Raw genomic sequence first — 12,840 nt, 5'->3', positions numbered from 1 at the left:
GATTATCAAGTGAACATAAAAGAAATTATTGCATACAAATGCCATTTTTGTATTCTTTGGCTTATTTTCATACATCTTGATTTAGAAGACTTGAAAGACAACTTACAACATTACTTGTTTGTTTTATTTCTGGCTGCGCTGGCTCTTCATTGCTGTGTGCACGCTTTCTGTAGTTAAGGCAAGCGGGGCTCCTCTTTGTGGTTCTGCACAGGGCTCTCACCCGTGGCTTCTCTGATGCAGAGCAGAGGCTCTGGGCGCACAGGCTCAGCAGTCGGGGCACGCAGGCTCAGCAGTCATGGCACACAGGCTCAGATATCGGGGCACGCAGGCTCAGCAGTCGTGGCGCGCAGGCTCAGCAGTCGGGGCACGCAGGCTCAGTAGTCATAGCACACAGGCTCAGCAGTCATGGCACACAGGCTCAGCAGTCGGGGCACGCAGGCTCAGCAGTCATGGCACACAGGCTCAGCAGTCATGGCACGCAGGCTCAGCAGTCGGGGCACGCAGGCTCAGCAGTCGGGGCACGCAGGCTCAGCAGTCATGGCACACAGGCTCAGCAGTCATGGCACGCAGGCTCAGCAGTCGGGGCACACAGGCTCAGCAGTCATGGCACGCAGGCTCAGCAGTCGGGGCACGCAGGCTCAGCAGTCATGGCACGCAGGCTCAGCAGTCGGGGCACACAGGCTCAGCAGTCATGGCACGCAGGCTCAGCAGCCGGGGCACGCAGGCTCAGCAGTCGGGGCACCAGGCTCAGCAGTCATGGCACCAGGCTCAGCAGTCGGGGCACACAGGCTCAGTCATGGCACGCAGGCTCAGCAGTCATGGCACACAGGCTCAGTAATCATGGCACACAGGCTCAGCAGTCGGGGCACACAGGCTCAGTCATGGCACACAGGCTCAGCAGTCATGGCACACAGGCTCAGTAATCATGGCACGCAGGCTCAGCAGCCGGGGCACACAGGCTCAGCAGTCGTGGCACACAGGCTCAGCAGTCATGGCACGCAGGCTCAGCATTCGGGGCACGCAGGCTCAGCATTCGGGGCAGCAGGCTCGGGGCACGCAGGCTCAGCAGTCATGGCACGCAGGCTCAGCAGTCATGGCATGCAGGCTCAGCAGTCGGGGCACACAGGCTCAGTAGTCATGGCACACAGGCTCAGCAGTCATGGCACGCAGGCTCAGCAGTCATGGCACGCAGGCTCAGCAGTCGGGGCACACAGGCTCAGTAGTCATGGCACACAGGCTCAGCAGCCGGGGCACGCAGGCTCAGCAGTCGGGGCACGCAGGCTCAGCAGTCGGGGCGCGCAGGCTCAGCAGTCATGGCACGCAGGCTCAGCAGTCGGGGCACACAGGCTCAGCAGTCATGGCACGCAGGCTCAGCAGTCATGGCACGCAGGCTCAGCAGTCGGGGCACGCAGGCTCAGCAGTCATGGCACGCAGGCTCAGCAGTCATGGCACGCAGGCTCAGCAGTCGGGGCACGCAGGCTCAGCAGTCATGGCACACAGGCTCAGCAGTCATGGCACACAGGCTCAGCAGTCAGGGCACGCAGGCTCAGCAGTCATGGCACGCAGGCTCAGCAGTCATGGCACGCAGGCTCAGCAGTCATGGCACGCAGGCTCAGCAGTCGGGGCACGCAGGCTCAGCATTCGGGGCACGCAGGCTCAGCAGTCATGGCGCACAGGCTCAGCAGTCATGGCACACAGGCTCAGTAGTCATGGCACGCAGGCTCAGCAGTCGGGGCACACAGGCTCAGCAGTCATGGCACACAGGCTCAGCAGTCATGGCACACAGGCTCAGCAGTCGGGGCACACAGGCTCAGCAGTCGGGGCACACAGGCTCAGCAGTCATGGCACGCAGGCTCAGCAGTCGGGGCACGCAGGCTCAGCAGTCGGGGCACACAGGCTCAGCAGTCGGGGCACACAGGCTCAGTAGTCATGGCACACAGGCTCAGCAGTCGGGGCACACAGGCTCAGCAGTCATGGCACACAGGCTCAGTAGTCATGGCACACAGGCTCAGTAGTCGGGGCACACAGGCTCAGCAGTCGGGGCACACAGGCTCAGTAGTCATGGCACGCAGGCTAAAATATCATGCACACAGGCTAAGTAGTCATGCACTACAGGCTCAGCAGTCGGGGCCAACACAGGCCAGTAGTCATCGGCAAAACGCCAGGCCTCAGCAGTCGGGCAACGCAGGCTCAGCATCGGGCACACAGGCTCAAGTAAGTCATGGCCACACCAAGAGCTTCAGTCAGTCCATGGCACGCAGGCTCAACAGTCGGGCACGCAGGCTTCAGCAGTCGGGCAACACAGGCTCAGTATCATGGCACAACAGCTTCAGTAGTCATGGCACACAGGCTCCAGCAGTCGGGCACAACAGCTCGCAGTCGGGGCACGCAGCTCAGCAGTCGGGCACGCAGGCTCAGCAGTCAATGGCACGCAGTCTCGTAGTCATGGCACGCAGGCTCAGCAGTCGGGGCACACAGGCTCAGCAGTCATGGCACACAGGCTCAGCAGTCATGGCACGCAGGCTCAGCAGTCGGGGCACGCAGGCTCAGCAGTCGGGGCACGCAGGCTCAGCAGTCGGGGCACGCAGGCTCAGCAGTCATGGCGCGCAGGCTCAGCAGTCATGGCACGCAGGCTCAGCAGTCATGGCACGCAGGCTCAGTAGTCATGGCACACAGGCTCAGCAGTCATGGCACACAGGCTCAGCAGTCGGGGCACACAGGCTCAGCAGTCGGGGCACACAGGCTCAGCAGTCATGGCACACAGGCTCAGCAGTCATGGCACACAGGCTCAGTAGTCATGGCACACAGGCTCAGCAGTCGGGGCACGCAGGCTCAGCAGTCGGGGCACACAGGCTCAGTAGTCATGGCACACAGGCTCAGTAGTCATGGCACACAGGCTCAGCAGTCGGGGCACACAGGCTCAGCAGTCGGGGCACACAGGCTCAGCAGTCATGGCACGCAGGCTCAGCAGTCATGGCACACAGGCTCAGCAGTCATGGCACACAGGCTCAGCAGTCGGGGCACGCAGGCTCAGCGGTCATGGCACACAGGCTCAGCAGTCATGGCACGCAGGCTCAGCAGTCGGGGCACGCAGGCTCAGTAGTCATGGCACACAGGCTCAGCAGTCATGGCACGCAGGCTCAGCAGTCGGGGCACACAGGCTCAGCAGTCATGGCACACAGGCTCAGTAGCCGGGGCACGCAAGCTTAGCTGCGCTGGCGGGGTAGTCACCAGACCAGGGGTCAAACCCACGACAGGGAAGTCCTGACAAGGACTGTTTTTAACCACTTCAAAGTGTATGCGACAAAATACTTATGTCAAAGCCATAAAAACTTACACTATAAAATATCTCTTAATCATTGGAGTCAACAATTATAGTATATTTCAAAGGTTTGTGAACTTACCCTTAAAGTAAAATTTAGGGGGGCTCAGTTAAATTTTAGCATGAATAAATGCTAAATTTAAACAAAACAAAAGATGTCCTGTAATTACGTAAAATTTTGATTGTTAACCTTTTTAGCAAACTGTGATGGAAATTTGTTAAAAGTGAACAATGGTATTTAAAATAGCTTTATAGGTGATCAATAAAAGCTGGTAAGAAATACTCAGTGTCCACAGAGATAATCTTGGATTTTAGAATCTATGGAAGTAAATAGGCAGCTATAGTGACATGAAAGTGAAAGTCACTCAGTTGGGACCCATAGACTAGCCTGCCAGGCTCCTCTGTCCATGGAATTCTCCAGGCCAGAATACTTGAGTGGATAGCTGTTACCTTCTCCAGGGGGTCTTCCCAACCCAGGGATCAAATCCAGGTCTCCTGCATTGAAAGCGAATTCTTTACCATCTGAGCCACCAGGGAATTTACTTGAATCCAATGTGATTTATATTTTTAAAAAGTAAATAAGTAAATTCTAAATTCATGATATCCCATAACTGTGTTCTATATATCAGTTTAGTGCTGCTGATCTAATTTTGCTTGATCAGGACTGATTTTTTTCTTAGTTTACTTTTTATGTACTGCATTCACATAACTACTAGATAGTTTGATTTTTAACTTCTATGATTTTCTTTTGTCATTAACACCCAGGTTTGTCTTAAAATGAACTAGTTTAAGTTTTCTTTTTTTGTCTTGAAGGAATATTGTAATGCGAGAGCTTGCTCCACAATTTCATATCCCCTGGTCAATACCCTTAGAAGCTGAAGATATCCCGATTGTACCAACTACATCTGGAACTATGTAAGTTTGAATATTTTCATTTAGAAATTCCTTGTGTTTCCCTGTTGGCCTGTGCTATCACAGTAAAGATTACATATCTGAATAATATTAAATACTTTACTTTGTATATTTTCATATGATTCACTTTCCAAATGGAAAAATAGATTAAATGCTTTTACATGGGCTATTTATTTATTTATTTAAATTATTTATTTATTTTACTTTACAGCATTGTATTGGTTTTGCCATACATTGACTTGAATCCGCCATGGGTGTACATGTTTTCCCCATCCTGAACCCCCTCCCAACTCCCTCCCCATCCCAGCCCTCTGGGTCATCCCAGTGCGCCAGGCCCGAGGATTCCATGGGCTATTTAGAATGAAGGTGTTTCCCAGGTGATTCAGTGGTAAAGACTCCTCCTGCCAATGCAAGGAAATGCAGGATCCCTAGAGTCAGATCCCCTGATCGAGAAGATTCCCTGGAGGAGGAAATGGCAACCCACTCCAGTATTCTTGCCTGGAGAATCCCAGGGACGGGGAGCTTGGTGGGCTGCTGTCTACGGGGTCGCACAGAGTCGGACACGACTGAAGCGACTTAGCAGCAGCAGCAGCAGCCTGGAGAATTCTTGCCTGGAGAATCCCAGGGACAGAGGAACCTAGTAGGCACCGGTCCATAGAGTCATGAAGAGTTGCACACGGCCAAGCAACTGAGCACTCACACATGCATTTAGACTAAAGATCTTTTCTGTTGTTAAAATTCCCAAAAAAATTTTGGATAATTATAGAACTGTTGAATTAAGCCATAAGAATAAAGGAGGTGCCAGGAGATATATTACTTAAAGGCTCATGGTCAGTGGTTTACAGTTTTCGTGCTCTCAGCATGTAAAGGAAAAATACAGTTATATCTTGAAGTAAATTAATTAGACCAGTATTGCCAAAGTGTGTTATAAAATTTCTAGGGAAACTTACTACCTGAAATTCACTTGTTATTCATGTGAGCTAGAGCTTTATGTTAGCATGTTAAATATTCTGAGGATTCCTGATTGGGGCAGAAGAGAGGACAAAAACACTTAATTTTGTTTTTAAACCAGTATTTCCAAACGTATTTAATACAAAATATATTTTCGGGTAACTTACTCTAGAGAGTTGTGTTCTGTGTCTCATAATTTGACAAATGGTAGTTTAAACCCTCCCTTGTGGCTCAGCTGGTAAAAAATCCGCCTGCAACGTGGGAGACTTGGGTTGGGAAGATCCCCTGGAGAAGGGAAAGGATATCCCTTCCAGTGTTCTGGCCTGGAGAATTCCATGGGGTCGCAAAAAGTCAGACACCACTGAGCGACTTTCATCCTTCTTTCATTCTTACTAAGACACTTTTATCTTTCAGTAATTTAAGTTTGAAATTCTTTTCTTCTTACTTGGGCAAAATAAATATAGCAGCTTTATTTTGTTTGATTTAATGAAATCTCTCTGTATAATGATCTACCACACTGGGCAGGTAATTAATGAAGTTAGGGAATTATAGTCCATTTGCTTGTATCCAAAGTTAGTATAGTCATCTCTGGAGAAGCAAGTATTACATAGTTTGATATTACTCCACTCCAGCCTCTTAAATTCTTTTTAGGATTGACTTCATAAAATTAAAGCTAGTTGTTACAAGCGCTATTCTTAATGGGAACGTTATCTTGAAGTGGTAAAAGATAGTTCCAAATAAAAAATTAGATGTATTAATCTTAGTTATATAACACAAATCTTTGTTAGAAAATTGAGAATGTTGTTTTTTTTTTAACTTAAGGATGGAACTTAGATGTGTCATAGCCGTCATTCGTCATGGGGATCGAACACCAAAGCAAAAAATGAAAATGGAAGTGAGGCATCAAAAGTATGTTTAAAGGGGAATAATTTAATTCACAGGATGTGATAATTCAAGATTTCTGATGGATGCTTATCTATTTTGATTAATACATCATGAGGAAAGACTGCCACTATTTCTTGACCAGTAATATTTTAACCACTGGAAAATAAAATCAAAACAAAATCCATCTTAAATTGTGTGTATCCGTATCATAAAATTACTGTAGCAATATATCCATAAATGGTCATCATCCTGACTTAGCTGTTATTTAGTGTTGTAAAGATGAAAATTAGTAGAATGGAAGTTTATTACTTTATTCAGTTAATCTAGTGATTATTAGTTTAATATGGTTTAGGAAAATACTAAGTTTTATCAGTCAAATAAAAGAGTAAAACTGTAGAGTGAAAGAGAGCACACCGTGTGTGAAGTCCATAGACCCCAAGTCCATTATTTGTTACTATTACCTTAGTCCCTTATCTATCTTTTATTATAACTACTTGTTTTATAGAGATAATATTATTGCAAATGCCTAACAGTATTCTGTCTCTTTCATAAGATTCTTTGATCTCTTTGAAAAGTGTGATGGATATAAATCTGGGAAATTAAAACTCAAAAAACCAAAACAATTACAGGCAAGTGCATTTGCTTTCTTGTTGGGTTTTAAACTACTAATGGCAAAATTACATAAAAATTCAGTTCTTTATTCCCTTTACAGGAAGTGCTGGATATTGCACGACAACTTCTTATGGAACTTGGACAAAATAATGATTCTGAAATTGAAGAAAACAAATCAAAACTTGAACAACTTAAGACTGTGTTAGAGATGTAAGTATCTTTTTGAAACCTTTAATTTTGATAACTACTTATAGTGCTCTTATTTTTTTTAAATATGTATGACTTTTCATGTTAATTTCCTTCACAGTTTGATCTATTTTGCTTTTTCTCACTGTAAATCAGGTGAAATTAGTGAAAGTCTACTAAGTTTTTATTTTTACCAGTGAGAAAAGAGATCATTACACTGAAGGTTCTGTTTTATAATGGTATTAATTTTGATGAGACCATCAAAAGAGAACATCACATTTGGATTGTCGGTGAAGTACTACGTAGGATGAAGATCACATTGTTATGTTAACCATAGACTCAGTGCTGTTTAAATGAAATATAACTTCACATTATGTTTTAATCAGGTGAAATTGGTACCACCAATATTCCTTTTACAAGATTTATTTCTTTGACCACTCAAAATTTTTTAAAAAGTCGTTATTTTAATTTTTAAAAACAAGCTAGATTTTAGTTTTTCTTTAGGAGGTTGTATTGCGTGCTTATTAAATATTCTCTGTTGTATTTGCCATTTTATTTTTCAGGTATGGCCATTTTTCTGGAATAAATCGTAAGGTCCAGTTAACCTATCTCCCTCATGGTTGTCCTAAGACATCTAGTGAAGAAGAGGGTATGTCACTATTAATGCCTATTAGTTTTTAATTATATGTAGGAACTTGCTACTCATTGTTGATTACCCTTTTAATCTTCTGTCAAATAGTTTAGGGGTTGGCATGCTGAATAGAGGAAGAATAATGTACAGCTTTGGTAACTGTGTTTTCTATCCTTAAAATAAAAGGTCTTTTACCTTTTCTCCTTTAGGTAAAGGATACCTTTTATTATTTTAAAAACTGCTTAGGAGTGCTCTTTTGTTCTTTATTATTTAATGGGTCCCTAACCCATACAGGGTAAAAAGGAAGAAAACTCAAGAAGTAGGAAAAGAATATTTGAAAAAATACACCGTCACCATGTTTCTAAAGCAGATATTTTTCTCCACTCAATAAATCAGAATAAGCATTTAAAATGAGTCTCCTAAGAGCAGTGAGCACAAAAATCCATAAGTTCATTTACTTTTCAAAAGAAAAATGGTCAAGTGTTGGGGAGCCATTTTATGGAGAAATGGAGATGCCCAGTACAATAATAATCAGTCTTGCCTGTCACACTGGCAGAGTGTTTTCTTATTTTATTCTTTTTTCAAATGGTAATAAGGAATGCTGATGAAAATGCAGTGTGACAGAATTTTATCCACTGGTAGGACTGTAAATTGACGATAACTCTTTGAAAAGTAATTTGGCAGTACATACCAAAAACTTCATGAGACTTCCCTAGTGGTCCAGTGGTTAAGCCTCCACGCTTCTGCTGTAGGTGGCGTGGGTTCCATCCCTGGTCGGTGACCTGAGATCCTGCACGTTGCGTGGTGCGGCTGGAGGGTGGGTTGCAGGGGAAAGTTCAAAAATTTTTCATATACTTTGACCTTAATTATACTTAAAAGAATCTATCCCAATGGGATAGTCAGATCTTGAGAGAAAGATCTTCTATAGGGATATTCACAGTGGCCCACTATTTATAGGAGCAAAACTTGAAGTAAAGATTAAATGCAAGCCGAAATTTGACTATGTTGGTCTTTATTCTGAAAGTTCGTATATTGCTCTCTTGTCACACTGCATGATTAGTAACAATGCAGATTAATTTTCTATATTTTGATGTTTATATCAAAAGCATTCCATAAATAACTGTAATTAAAAGTCAGTTAATTGTCTTTATTATAAGTGAATGTTGGCTTGCATGTACAATTACTGACTAGCCCCAGGGTAAAGGATGATTTTCTATCACTTTTAGTGAATCATTAAATTCTTTAGTGTTTTTTGTGCTACTTTTAAAATGACCTTTATTAAAATAAAATGACCTTTGTTTCTGGAGCCCAACACAGATCTTAGGACATAATAAAGAGTAGGTCAAAATTCAGGATAGAAACTCAGACGTCCTCTGTGTCTGAGAAAATACTTTGTTCTGGAACATACAGATTCTACCACTCCAAATTTAAAAAGTTGTTCTTGGCTATATTTTATTGTGTATCTCACTCGTAAGTGTAAATTATAATAAATATTAAGCTCTGTTGTCTCATATCTTCTTAAAAGTTATACAAATCACTGGTTACTAATCATAAAAATGTATATATCTTCTTCCCTTCAGATAAAATTACCTTTTGTGTGGCAGCACTGCAAAGACAAGGTCTGAACCTGTCATCAGGGAGCTCTTAACCTAGCATATCTAGTACAACTAAAAACATCCTGCAAATGCCGTTGGCCCTCATACCATTTTGAGAGCAGGGAAGGGAGAAGTTTCCTTTCAGAAAACTGGGCAAGAGCCTTCTTTCTAGAGTATGGGAGAGATTTTGAAATTTTAGTAAGATTTTAATAAGTGAAGCAAGTGGTATTCCTAGTAGAAGCAACAGCCTACAAAGGATAGATATGTTTAAGGAACAAATTAATCTACATAAGGCCCGCATTCCACTGCAGAAGAGACAAAAAGAAAAAAAATAATCATGAAATGTATCTGTTTAAAAGAAGAAAACTTGACATTTGCTCTATCCATTCACATGTATCTTAGACAGCCGACGAGAAGAGCCGTCCTTGCTTCTGGTTCTAAAGTGGGGAGGAGAACTAACCCCTGCAGGCAGGGTCCAGGCCGAAGAACTCGGAAGAGCTTTCAGGTGTATGTATCCTGGAGGTCAAGGTAAATCTTAGCGTTTCTTTACTTGAGTCAGATTCATACATCGTCTTTCCATATCCTCATTTTCAGATGTTATTAAGTATAGAAATACAGTGAGATAAAAATATAGCTTAAGTGATTTGAGGATTTATTTTCAGGAGATTATGCAGGATTTCCTGGTTGTGGTTTACTTAGATTACATAGTACCTACCGACATGACCTTAAAATATACGCCTCTGATGAAGGACGAGTTCAGATGACTGCAGCTGCTTTTGCAAAGGTACAAATAAATGTTTTTAGAATTATTAAAATTTTCATCTGATATAGCATTTTAAAAGATTTTTACTGAGGTAATATTTTAATATTCTAAATTCGAGACTTCAGACTAAAACCCTGAAATGACCATGACAATTTGTGTTAATAAAGTTTGTTGTAACAGTAAGCGTATACCCTGTGAAATTCTGCATGTAACAAAATAGTAATTAAGATGCCTTCTGTTTTGCATACTAATTCTTAAATCTCTTTTGGCTTTTATTTAATGTGTTTAGGGTCTGTTAGCTCTAGAAGGAGAACTTACACCCATTCTTGTTCAGATGGTGAAAAGTGCAAACATGAATGGCCTTTTGGATAGTGATAGTGATTCTTTGAGCAGTTGTCAGCAACGTGTAAAGGCAAGACTTCATGAAATACTTCAGAGAGACAGAGATTTTACTGCAGAAGATTATGAAAAGGTGGGTCAGTGTCTGATGTCTTTTTCTCAATATTATGTTTGTGAAATTCATCCATATTTTTGAGAATTTCCATAGTTGGTTAATTTTCATTTCTATGTAGTATTGTTTTCAGAGGTTGGCAAACTTTTTCTGTGAAAGGCCAGATGGTAAATATTTTACACCTCGCAGATCACATATAGTTACTTGTTGCATTATTCTTTACTTTTTTTAAACTACCTTTTAAAAATTGTAAAAACCATTTCTTAGCTCATAGACTATTACAGGTCATGTTTGGCCTACAGGTCATAGTTTGTTGATCTGTATTCTATTTTATGAATATGCTCCAATTTATATATGCTTTCCAGTATTACAGTTTGGGGCTGTTACAGTTAATGCTGCCATGAATATTCATATATACCTCCTCATGTAGATGAGCACGTTTCTCTTGGTATATCATATTCTAGGAGGGCAAGTGTTGTGCCTCGCAGTGTGCTTATATTTCAGCATCAGTATGTGATGTCAAACAGCTTTCCAAAGTCACTGAAGCAATTTACACTCCCACCAGAAGTCTGTGAAAATTGTCATTGCCCTACATGTCTCTATTCTCAGTAATTTTGGACTATTCAATTTTCACTGTTCTGAAGGTGGATGTATGGTAGTACCTTACTGTGGTTTTAATACTCAATTGACCATTTAAGTACCTTCTTTCATGAAGTCTACTCTTCAAGTCGTCCTTTTTTACTACTAGTTGCCTGTGTTTTGCTTAATGAATGGTAGAATTTCTTTGAATATTTTGGATATGAGCTCTTTGTTATACATATTCTAAGTACTACCACAACTAGGTGTTCTTTTCACTTTGGCTCCGTCTCTTCATTCTTTCTGAAGTTATTTCTCCAATGATCTCCAGTAGCATATTGGGCACCTACCGACCTGAGGAGTTCCTTTCAGTGCCCTGTCTTTTTGCCTTTCTATACTGTTCATGGGGTTCTCAAGGCGAGAATACTGAAGTGGTTTGCCATTCCCTTCTCCAGTTGACCATGTTTTTTAGAACTCTCCACATGACCCACCCACAACACCATTTAGGGCTTGGGTGGCCCCACATGGCATAACTCATGGTTTTATTGAGTTAGACAAGGCTGTGGTCCGTGTGATCAGTTTAGGTTAGCTTTCTGTGATTGTGGTTTTCAGTCTGTCTGCCCTCTGATGGAGAAGGATAAGAGACTTATGGAAGCTTCCTGATGGGAGAGGTTGACTGTTGGGGAAACTGCATCTTGTTCTGATTTGCAGAGCGATGCTCAGTAAATCTTTCATCCAGTTTTCTGTTGATGGGTGCATTGTTTGGCCACTCACAAGCAAGTCTGGCTCAGTCTCCCACTGTCCTCCAAAGTCAAATTCTCTGGGGCTTCTCAGTCCCTTTGCCGGATACCCAGGTTGGGAATCTGTTGTGGGTCCTAGAACTTTCTTAACAGTGTGAGTATTTCTTTGGTATAATTGTTCTGCAGTTTGTGGGTCATCTGCTGGGCAGCCCTATGGTGGGGCTCGTGACGACCTCCTCCAAGAGGGCTTATGCCACACGCTGGGTGACCCCGGTCTGCTGCAGTCAGAGCCCCTGTCCCCATGGCAGGCCACCGCTGACCTGTGTCTCTGCAAGAGACACTCAGACACTCACAGGCAGGTCTGATCAGTCTCTGTGTGTTCAGGGCATTTTAATTTATTATTTATAATACCTTTTTCTAACAAGGGCGTCATAGGATATGCCCGTGTATGGTCTTCTATAAATTTTTTTTTCATGCTCATTTATCGGCCATACAGCTAAAAATTGACTTTTGTATGTGCCATTAGATAAGGATATCAAAGTTGGTATTTCCCACCAACCATATGTACATCCAGGTGTCTCAACACCATGTACTAAAAAGACTATCCTTTCCCACTACCTTGTAGGATCAGCTTTATCATATGTGTGTAGTTTCTGGAACATACTCCTTTGTTGACTTTTCTGCCATTGAATGAGATCTCCCAAATCCTACATGGGTCCTTCTTCAAGTTTTCTTGACTTTTCTTGTATTTCCATATGAAGTTTAAAATAAGCTGGCCAAAGGTCTTGTTGGGATATTGATTTAGATTGAATTAGATCTTTAGTTTGTAAAAAAACATATTTTTAAAAAAATATTTGTATTATAAATGGTACCTCTAAAACAGTTACTGTCTGTTGCTGCTATGTACAAAGCTTTTTTAATATTGACTTCATATATGTCAACTATATTAAACTTATTTATTAACTTGGTTATTCATTAACTTGGTAACGTATCTCGGTTTTTAAAAAAACCTTTCCAAAAGATATCCACAGCTTTTTGTCTTCCTTTCTAATCTTTATGCTTTTAATTCTTTTTCTTGCTATGCTTTAATTGCTAGCACCATCAAAGTCATATTAAATTGAGTGGCTTTTCTGTGTTTGTTCATATTCTCAAAGGGAAAGCTTTTTTAACACTGTGCATTAAGTATGATCTCTGCAGATTTTTGTTGAAAGAGTTT

The 12,840-nt window shown here is 42.5% G+C and overlaps 1 protein-coding gene across 10 annotated transcripts in view; it reads left to right on the top strand.

The window, feature by feature from the left end:
* Positions 1-12,840, top strand: part of PPIP5K2 (diphosphoinositol pentakisphosphate kinase 2) — a 78,118-nt gene that overhangs the window by 23,062 nt on the left and 42,216 nt on the right. For 7 of the 10 annotated variants that reach the window (XM_043464538.1, XM_043464537.1, XM_043464534.1 and 4 more), the window contains exons 10-17: positions 4,136-4,237; positions 6,008-6,094; positions 6,624-6,699; positions 6,783-6,892; positions 7,432-7,517; positions 9,497-9,622; positions 9,757-9,878; positions 10,147-10,329. In XM_043464538.1, coding sequence (XP_043320473.1) covers positions 4,136-4,237; positions 6,008-6,094; positions 6,624-6,699; positions 6,783-6,892; positions 7,432-7,517; positions 9,497-9,622; positions 9,757-9,878; positions 10,147-10,329 — 892 coding nt within the window. The remainder of the gene's footprint in view (positions 1-4,135; positions 4,238-6,007; positions 6,095-6,623; positions 6,700-6,782; positions 6,893-7,431; positions 7,518-9,496; positions 9,623-9,756; positions 9,879-10,146; positions 10,330-12,840) is intronic. The other 3 variants (XM_043464540.1, XM_043464536.1, XM_043464532.1) reach the window with 1 other exon arrangement.

Source organism: Cervus canadensis, chromosome 4 (genome assembly GCF_019320065.1).
Source record: "Cervus canadensis isolate Bull #8, Minnesota chromosome 4, ASM1932006v1, whole genome shotgun sequence".
Taxonomy (NCBI): Eukaryota; Metazoa; Chordata; class Mammalia; order Artiodactyla; family Cervidae; genus Cervus; species Cervus canadensis.
This window is presented reverse-complemented; position numbering and strand designations above follow the sequence as displayed.